This window comes from Trichosurus vulpecula, chromosome 4 (assembly GCF_011100635.1).
Source record: "Trichosurus vulpecula isolate mTriVul1 chromosome 4, mTriVul1.pri, whole genome shotgun sequence".
Classification (NCBI taxonomy): Eukaryota; Metazoa; Chordata; class Mammalia; order Diprotodontia; family Phalangeridae; genus Trichosurus; species Trichosurus vulpecula.
The window spans coordinates 44,324,602-44,334,911 of NC_050576.1; the positions used below are offsets into that span (position 1 = coordinate 44,324,602).

General features: G+C 45.9%; 1 protein-coding gene across 1 annotated transcript; it reads right to left on the bottom strand.

Moving 5' to 3' along the window:
• Nucleotides 1-743: 743 nt before the first annotated feature.
• On the bottom strand, nucleotides 744-3,832 carry CCN1 (cellular communication network factor 1). Its single transcript, XM_036753258.1, has 5 exons — nucleotides 3,488-3,832; nucleotides 2,950-3,163; nucleotides 2,214-2,573; nucleotides 1,835-2,043; nucleotides 744-1,707 (listed from the first exon to the last, which is right to left on the bottom strand). The coding sequence occupies exons 1-5, from the start codon at nucleotides 3,548-3,550 to the stop codon at nucleotides 1,405-1,407; spliced, it is 1,149 nt and encodes a 382-aa protein (XP_036609153.1). The 5' UTR covers nucleotides 3,551-3,832; the 3' UTR covers nucleotides 744-1,404.
• Between the last annotated feature and the right edge of the window lie 6,478 nt (nucleotides 3,833-10,310).

Sequence of the window (10,310 nt, forward strand, 5' to 3'; positions counted from 1 at the left end):
AAACTTTTTCCTCTCTCTGTTTTCTTTAAAAATAAACATTTCTTTTCAATCAACAAGCATTTATTTCTTCTCCCTCTGCCCATTATAAAAGAAGGAAACCTTTATAATAAATAGCCATATTCAAAATATATTCCTGAATTGGCCATATCTAAAAATTTATGGCTTATTCTGCACCTTGGGGTCATTTCTCCTCTTGTCAAGAGGCAGGTAGATTAGCTAATATTTCCATCAATGGATGTCTTCCCTCTCCCAACCCATACTCATGCACAATAAATTGAAAGGCTTTTTTAAAAAAACTGCCTAACATTTAGTGCCTAGTGATTTTATTGTACCCACTTCACAAACTGTACTTGCGGAGGGGAGTGAAATAGTCTATTTCTATAAGGAAAAACCACTAGTTGTTATATATATTGTTTACGCATTCTGTCCTTCACGCATGACTGTCTAATCTTAATTCCAAGGTTTTCTCCACTGAAGAAACAAGAGTAATAATTTCCAGTTTGTAAATTTTTTTTTTCTCAAATTGCCAGTCTGTCTGTCTAGGAAAGCATAGAGAGTACCTTGGCAAAAGCATTCAACATCTATTCAGAAGTGCCTGTGTTTGAATCTCGGCTCTGTAACTTACTACCTAAGTGATGTTGACCAATCATTTCACCTTCCTTGGCCTCAGTTTCCTCATCTGCTTTGCCTAGATGACCTCCAAGGTCCCTTCCATCTCTAAATCTATGAGTCATACTCAAAAGTTAGGTAAATATTTCTTTATTAAATGATTAATTCCATAAATAAATTTTTTTCACTGAATATAAAATTAAAATCATTTACAACTTATTCCAGTATTACATTTTTCCCAAGAAACGCTACATTTTTTGATAAATAAAAACATTCAGTCTTAAAACAGCTGGTTTCTGTTTGCAGTTCAGATGCAGTTGGTACATCATAGCTGCCACTCAGGCTCACACTCACAGAGTGCCACATCAGGGAAGGGTGGAAAATTCTCCAATTTGCTTCTGGAAAAAGGGTCAAAAAGTCTTCAGGTGTCACTAATCACATCATCTCTTTTTAAAAAGGCATAGAGAGAGAGAGAAGTATGTTTACCAAATAATTTACAAACAGAAAGCAGAATGTTGTCGACATAACAGGCTCCAAAACGAAGCAATAAAATGGTGCTCCAATACTATGAAGCATTAAGTATTCTCAAATCTCGTTTGCCTTAGTTAGTGTCCATCTGCACAGTGCACTCGGAAGTTTCAAAAATACCTTTAAGGTGACTCAAGAATGAGCAAGGCGTCACTTCTACAATAGGTTCCTTCCCCCTCCCCCACCCCGCCCCAGCCCCACGTGTCTTGGTATTTCCGATTCTGACACTGCCTCCCCTCAGTTTCCCACTCCAGCCCAAAGGGCCGTTTAGTCCCTAAATTTGTGAATGTCATTGAACAGCCTGTAAAATGGGAATGTGCCCTCGTTGGCATGTGGGCAGTTGTGGATGCATTTGCAAGACTGGATCATCATGACGTTCTTGGTGACCAACTCCCCGTCCTCACAGCGGAATCGGACCTTGACGGTCCTGGTCTGCTGGGGCGTGCAGCACCTCCCATCCACGCAGCTACCGCAGTATTTGGGCCGGTACTTTTTGAGGCTGGTGCATCCCGCAAAGGTAAACTTCGTAGGCTCGGCAGCTTTCCTCGTTTTGTTGCATTTCTTTCCCTTCTGCAAGAAGAGGTGGGGGGAAAAAATAAAGTCAGGAATTATTTCTCTGGAAAGAAAAACCGTGGCACGTGTGCCTGGTAACAATTTCCGAGAAGCTGGGCTTGTAACTATTAAGTTAGAAACTGACCTTGAGTGTGCTATATGCAGGCTGGCCACAGGGGCGCACTTCACAAATTCTGGTTTCTTTAACCAAGCGGCATTGGGGGTTGTCATTGGTTACTCTGGTCGAGACACCAGTTCCACAGGTCTTGGAGCAATGGGACCATGAAGTTGTTTGAACAATGCATTTCTGGCTATGAAATAGGTTATAGATGATGCGTGGCTCCGATCCAAAAACTATAATAGAGGTGGGGAGGAGGGAGAGAAGGGAAGGAGAGAAGAAGAGGGTTATTATAAGTTCTCAATGGTCCACTATGCACATAGAAAGAAACAACTTTTAAGCATATAACAGTTTAATAAGAGAAGTCATTCAACTACTCCTTTCACAAGTCTCAGCGTCTACTTACCGGGGAGTTGTTTTAGAGGGGTGCCTCCTTTTCCGATGGCAATTAACTCGTTGTTTCTGGTGAGTTCAATTTCAGAAGCTCCTATTCCAAGCCCCTTGCCCATGAAACCGTCCATCTCATCCAGGGCATCTTTGGCGACGTCGTCGTCACACACCCATTCTTCACAGCACTGTCCAGCCACTTTGACCAGCCGGGGGTTGGTGCAGCCCAAGTTGGGAAGAGCCAGTTCTTGTGGGCACAGAGGAATGCACCCCACTGCCCCGTCGATACATGTGCACTGGTGTTTACAATTGGGTTGAAAACTTTCACCGTTCTGGTATATTCTGGAGTTATATTCACAAGGTCTTCCCTCGGACTGGGCTGCAGAAATGACCAAAAAAAGGGGGGGTAAGGAGAGGAGATAGGGTTAACATTCCCAATCACTGCTTGAAGCTCCTACATATTTTCTGCTCTGTTAAATTCAATTTATGGTAAAGTTCCCCTACAACTCCCCGGAGACCCAAGACTAGAACAATAAGTTAGTCAGGAATCACTTTTCCGTATGGGCTTTTAGCGGGGCCCAGACATACTGAATTGCATTCCAGACTGCTGAAATCATCTGCCTTTCTGCCAAGCTACCAACAACAAAGCATAGCCATACATGGCCTCAGTATGACCAAACTTCTGGACTCCCGGGGGCTATTATTATTGTTATTGTTGTTGTTGTTTTAGGAGGCCCAAACCGCAAGCATCTCACCTCTGCAGATTCCCTTCAGAGCCGTGGAACTGGCGCCGAAGTTGCATTCCAGACCCTTGGTGTGGTCGCAAGGCTGAAGTTTACTGCAGTCTTCGTTAAGCTGTTTAGCACAGACCTTGCAGCATCTGCAGCCGTCCAGAACCAGCCCCACTCCTGGGGCACATTTGGGTACCTCGAGGGGACACTGGCAGGAGGCTGGGCAGGTGGAGAGCGCCTGAAACGCGAAAACACAGTGAAAATGCTGCAGAATGCCAAGTACCCCCGGGGGAAGGGGGATCTCAAAGGCTTTGATCTAACTCACTGCTCCGGCCAGCCCCGCTTCTACGGTGGCCAAGTTCATTAGGGGATCGAACGTCCCCGGGAAGGTCTCAAGGTTTGCCAGGGACAGGGGAGGATCGATAATGGAAGGCTTACTACAAAAAGTCTGTTCCTCTCGCCCCCCTCCGCACCCAGGGCTGCGGTTTGGGACTTAGGACAGAGTAGGGGACCGGGACTGAGGAGGAGAGAAGCAAACAGTTAAGAGGGCTGCAAAACTTACCAGTCTGGCTAAATGGAGCAAGGTGACCGCAAAGGCGAGACTTCTGGCTGCCTGGGTGCTCATTGTTGGGCGCAGGAATAACCCTTGTGCTATTGCAGCGAAAAGAAAGAAAGAAAAAGAGAAACACGGAAGGCTAACTTCGGGCAGAGCCTGAGAACTCTTGAGCCCGGATTTGAAGGCTGGTGCTGGGGTCTGGATCTGCCTCTGGAGAGAGGGCTCAACGATCCGGCTTTGGGTGCGACTTCTTCCTCGGAGATCAGAGGCGCAACGAGAGTGGCCGCTGCGGTCTACTAGCAGCTGCCGAGGTCACCCAGCACGCTTTCTGGGGAGATTCTCTTGCAGTGTGCGGAGGAGCCGAGGACTGCGCCTTTTATACTCTAAGCCCAGCGCCGCCGCGTGTATGCAGCTGAGTGACGTAGGCGCTGTCTGAGCGTTCCAGAATTCTCAAACATCTCAGGAATGTTTCTTTGGCGCGGGCTCCATCCAAGCGCCTCCCCTGGCTTCCTTGCACCTTTTTTGTCCCAGACCCATCAAGAAAACAGTCCATTTTTTCCACTTTAAATAACCACTTAGATCTGGGAGGATTTTCCTTGCTGGAGGCTGGGGAGAAAGGGGAGGTGTGTGATGCAGAGTGGGGAAAGTGATGGCCAGAGCAATGGGGACCAGGGAAACAGATAAAGAACTCGCTGGGGGTTGGAGGGTGGGAGGATTCTAGAGGGAGGAACAAAAGTATATTTGTTTGCTGATTTTTATTTTAATAGGAAGGCTCCTAAAGCTTTCATCCCTGGAAGGCAGTGAACTGTTTTATTTACACTGAGAGGCAGAGTAAAGTATCTTTTCAGCGACGGGGAGGGGAGGGGGGAAGAGGGGGAAGGGAAAGACTGGGAAGGAGAGGAAGTCTCTCTGATCCATGCATGTATTCATTACTGAACATGTCCCAGATCTTTAACCTACAGAATGTCTATTGCAGATTAACACTGGCATTTATGAATGAACGTAAAACCATGAACCATTTCCCATTGTCGGGCAACCTCTCAAGCAAAGCTCTCCTCTCGTCCCTTCTCCGCTACGACCCCCATCCCAAGCTTGTTTATATTTGGAGGTTCCTACGTTTTTCCCAGCTTAGTGCCTGGATTTGCAGTTCCTAGATGAAAAGTCATAGGTTCTCAGGGAGAATGCTTTGTAACTTCCTATACTTCAAAGATACAGTAGAAGGTGTCAGCCCTTCCTTTCAGCCCATGTTGTAGGTGATGAACAGCTAACCAGGAACTGAAATTATGACTTCTAAATGAGTTTTACCTCAAACACTCACAGGTTCTGTAAGAATTCCAGTTTGGACTACACGTACAATTGCATTTTGCTGAATGCCTGGGGATGAAGGGTGGGGGGGCAAGGGCCAATTCCCACCTAGGAATCTGCCCCCAAAGTTGAAATTGACAATATAGTGAGAGCCTTACCCTGGGATCCCTTGGGCTGGTAACTTCCCTCCTCAGGGCAATTTCATTGAGCTGTGTAGGCTTATTTTTAAATGCGGTATTGAGAAATAAAAATATTTTAAAAGGTACTAGCTAGCTGTGTCATTTTTCCATGACAAAAATAGTCTCACATGGTTTATAAATGTTATATTCTATCTCCTGCTTTCTGAGTACAGACCCTGTGAATGCAGTCTACGCATTGAATATCACCAACACCCTCAGTGAATTTTATGGGTATGTTAAAACTGTAAAAATCAACCTCAGGTCTCATCATTTTGGTGCACAATGCACAAATAATTAAATCTAAATCCTTTAATGCATGCTATTGGAGAAACTACAATTCTTTTCAATTTTAGGCCTATTCTGCATAAAAAATAAATGAATAAACTGGCCAATTCAGCAAGGTAGCCCCTAAGTATTCAAAGCCAATACTTCTAGGAAATATTGAACTTTCCATGACCTTTATTATAGCGGACAGGGGTGAGCTATTAGAACAAACTGCACTTTTCCCTTGAAAATGAAGAGTCGAATTTCCCACATCAGGAAGTGTTCATTCTCCATTCCTTATACAGTATTTGCTGTGATAGAATGTCCTGATTTAAGGCTATTAGAGACAAATGATTCTTTTCAATAAAATCAAATCGTTAAAGTGTAGGCAAATAAATGAAGGAAGGTCTAGGCCCTGCTCCCATCCACAACCAAACCCATCCTTTCTGCTAGGATGTTGCTTTCTCAAATTCGAATCCTTTTAACAGTTTTTAGTTAACGAAGGGACTCGGGAGGGCTGGGGGGGTGGGGGGAGTGGTTAGGGGGAAGGCATGGAGGGAGAATGGAGACCGGGGAGAAGAGTTTCTGGCTTCTGTTGTGGCGTCTTTTCTATTTGACTTCATGGCTGTAAGTATTTCCAGATGGTGAATCAGACACCAGACGTAACAATATTTCCATATTTGGTATAGCAGTAGCCTGCATTTTTAACATTTTTCTGCCTCTGTTATCCAACCACAAAGCATTCTCGACAGCTTTAAATGTTGTTAAATATAGACTTCACTTCTGTTCCCAGGGCAGGAAATACTTCGGAATTCCTTGTTTTTCACGCAATCATGCTTTAAAAGAAAATAAGAGTGGAGAATCCAATTGGTTGTATATAACCTATTCGTTTATTGGTGATGGGGGGAGGGGAGGAGAAAGAAGGCTGATCTGCTCCACCGCAGCACAAAAAAAAAAGTATCATACCAGGGATTCTTTGAAAAATCAGATTAAAGTTTCTGACACAGGGTGTGTGGGCTTGTTGCCTTAGTCTTTTACAGGATGGTGGAAGACTAGAGTCTGCCCGAGAGGAGAAACTTAGAAACCCCTCCAGCCAGCCGCCCATGAAAAAAGCAAGAAGGGTGGGGTAGAGAAGGGAGAAGAGGGGGAGTAGGGGGAAGAGACAAGCAGCGAGAGAAAATGAGGGGGTGGGGGGAGTTAGGGGGTGGCTGCTATTAACCTGTGTGCATAGTATTGCCATACAGTATGTCCTGTGTGCAACTGCGAATGAAGGATAGGCTTTTAGGAGAGAGGAAAAGCCGCAGCTCCACACGTTCCTGTCTGAAGGATGGTCCAGAAACCCCAGACGTCTCGTCGCCTTCTCGCTTCCACCTCTGAGAGAACTAGAGAAGATCGTTTCATGTTGACGGACTGGGGGGAAATGTGCAAATGTTTATGGGTAAGTGTTGCTTCGGGTGCTAATTCTGCTGGATTTCTTTCTTTCTTTTTTTTTTTTCTTTTCTTTTCATATGGTGCCATTTTCAGGAATAACGGGCAGCCTTGTTTCCTTGGGCTGTGAGCCACAGAGAAGGGGCTTGTCTTCTGCAGCTCCTTCCTGACTTGGGGGTGAGCTGTAGGGACAATTCTTGTGTTACTGATGCCAGGGGAGTACAAAGGATAAAAAGAAGGGGCCACTTGTGTAGCTGGTAGCAACTTAGAGTAATAATAACTCTGAATTGTGTTTTCCCAGTCATAACTCCCCCTCCCCCGGCCACACACACACACACACACACACACACACCATCACACATATACCCAGGTATGCATCTATTTCGGTCGTATGCCTATAGTACATGCTTATTTACAAATATGCACACAGTCACACGTATAGTCAATTTTTTTTTTTATATTTGGGAGCCGTTCAACCCTCTCGAGCCCCCACCCCCGCCCAAGAACTGAACATCAGTTGTGACTCATCCCCATCCCTCCCTTCTCAAAAAGATCATTAAGGAAGAACCCTAGAGTCAATTCCAGGTGAAAACAGTATTGGGAATTGAATAACAGCAAAATACCAAGAGAGGGGACATCTTTTTTTATAAGAGCACAGCTTTAGAATAGGAAGCGACCTTAGAAGATTATGTAGCACAGCCGTCTCATTTTACAGGTGAGGAAACAGATCTTTGAGAGGCTAAGTGACTTTCTCCAAGGTCACAGTACGTGGGTTTGAAACTAGAGCCTCTGATAATGCAACCCAGAGCTCTAGAGCAGTCGTAAACCTTCCCACCTCCCCCTCCCCCCCCCAAAAAAATCCACCAAGCATCTCTGGGCTTTTAAGTCACTTCGCGTTCTAACCCTCTATTCCTTCGATTCAACATTCCATTCTATTGTATCCTGTGGTTCTGTTGTGCTTTCGTGAAACTAACTTCTCTCTGGGGCTGCATTCACATTGGTCTTGGATTAGAGCCCGCAGCAGCCGTCTAGGGGAGAGCAGGCAGACAAGCTGACCGTCCGCTCCCGGCCCGCGCTCTCTCTCCAGATGCTGTCAGTGCAGCTGGGGTGCGGAGAGGGAGGGGTTTCGGGGTTGGCAGATCCCCCCCCCCCCCGCTGAAGAAGGCACGTTGCCCGCCAGCCCGTCGGGGTGGGTGGGGTGGAGGAGCTGGCGGCGGCAGGCAGCCGGCCCGGCCCCCTTTTTCATTTAGAATTTTGCAAGGAGGAGACGCTCTCGTTGCCAGAATCCAAGATTTCCGGCGGCGCTAGGTCCAGGACATTTCCAGCCCCGGCCCATATTTGGTGAAAGTCTTGAGAGGCTCCGTCATCCTCCGACGCGGCTAGGCGGCGGTCCCAGCCAGGCCCTTTGAGATACCGCTAGGAATCGCGGGCCTTTGACCCTGCTGCATTCCTGAAAATGTGGGTCGCCTTGGAGAACCCGGGGGCCTTCCCCCTTCCTCTCTGCACCCGCCCTCCTACCCGTGCCTCAGGGGACCCATCCCCCGGCCCGGGAGTGCCTCCAGGTCGGAATCTGCCAAGCACGCAGTTTTTTCTTTCCATTCCAAGAGTCATTTCATCATTAAAAAAAAAAAAATCACACAAGGGATATCCTGCGGAGGGTTGCAACCCTTCCCTCCCTTCCCACCCCTTTGGGGATCTCTCCTGCGTATGTCAAAAATGCGCCGGGCAGGGGGGTGGGGAGGGAATCCCCTGCCTGATGGAAGGGCCGTTTCCTTCCCTTCCTCCCTCCCCCCATAGTAATACACACGCCCTGGCCTGCTTACGGGCTTCCTTCAGCTTTAAGGCCTCTCTGGTCTGGTTTGTTTCATGTATGGGGCTGGGACTGGGGTTTGGTTCATCCCTCCCCCCCCCCCCACTTCCCCTCTGGTAACACAGCTGCCTCAAGACAATCAGTTGCTGTTCTTTCCTAGGTGGCCAGGTCCTGGAATACTCAGGTCTAAATAATTTTCAGCATCATTTTCTTAGGCGAATGCCTTCCCCTTTCAGTTTAACTTCTTCTACACAGTACTTAGTATTACACTTTATACTATATACTTCGTTAATTAACGATGTTGTATCCCCCATCAGAGTAAAAGGTCCTCGAGGGACTGTTTTTTGCTGTTCTTTGTATGCCTCATGCTTTGCACAGTGCCTGGTGTTTAATAAAAGGTCCTTGACTGACAACACATGCCCCACCCAAGATTCGATTTAGGGGTCTTTTGGAAAGGATTGAAGGGGTTGATATTGACACTAGATTGTCATTTTGCCCAAAGCCTTAGGAACATGGTATGAATAGGTAGTTTGGCTTTGCCATCCACCCACAATCTCTCTTGTTTATCAGCCTCACCTCTCCCCTCCCAAAAAAACCTTCTGGTCTTCCTCCTCCCCTCTCCCCCACTGCAATAACCTCTCATTAGAACTTCTCCTTTCATGTCCCCTATCAAAACTTACCTGTACCATGACCCAACTATTCTCAGTTTCGGATCACAAAGGACTTCTGGCAAACTACTCAAGCCTTGACATTAATGGCAGATGATGCTAATGTCATTCTGGGGGTGTTGTGTTTTAACAAAAAATTCCTAGAGAATCAATGCTCTTAAAGGAAAGAATGTAATCTCTAGAAGTAGAATTTCAGGCCCCATGGTAGGCTAGGTTGTATTGGTGGTGGTGGGGTGGGGGATACTTTTTGGATTTTCTCCTTCCTCTCAAAGCAGGTGGTTACTTAGTCCAGTAATAAAGCTAATAACACCGGGCAGAGGCTGGAACCAAGTGCAGAATCAAGACAAGTTACAGGTCTCCAGACTCTACCTGTTCCTAAAAACTTCTAACCAAAACACATCTGATATCCAGCTGATACAAATTCGTATCCATTAAGAAGGCCTGGGACTTTTGAGATCTCCTATTTGTCAATTTTCAGTGGATTTTGGCTCCTGGTAGGGTTTTTAAATTTGTTTAGTGCAGTTCTTAACCCTTTTTTGGGTGGTATGGACCTCTTCTCAGAATAATGTTTCTAAATAATTGAAGGAAACATTGAACTTCAGTTGGAGATTAGTGGAGATAAAGATATAATTTTTAAAATTCCAATTTATGAACCTCCTGAAATCAGAGGTCTGTGGACTCTAGGTTAAGAGCATCTGATTTAGATGCAGTGCAGTGAAATAGAGGGAGAGTCAGCTGTTGCATCAGGATCACCTGGGTTCTGATCCTTCTTCTGAACCATAGTTGTTGTGTGATCCTGGAAAAGTCATTAAAATGATTAGTGCCCCTGATAACTCTCCAAAGAAAAGTTTGAGAGCAGATGCCAGTCTCAATTGGTAGAGGGAATTTTCTCTGTGTTCCCTATACCACTGAAACCATAGGTTTGGTCCAAATGAAAAATTGTCTAAGGGATCAACACTACCACCCTACTCTTGTCCAACGTTTGAAACCTGTTCACAGACTCCCTTAATTTCATACTTTACCCATTCCCATAAATTTTTTTTTCTGGCCCCTTCTCTGTCCTTTTCCTTTCTTCTCCACCCCCAGTAATGCTGTAAGTAGCTGGCATTGCCTTAGAAACTTCCCAGAATGTATTCTCAACACATCTGTATCCAATGGGAAGTATATCTAGCTGT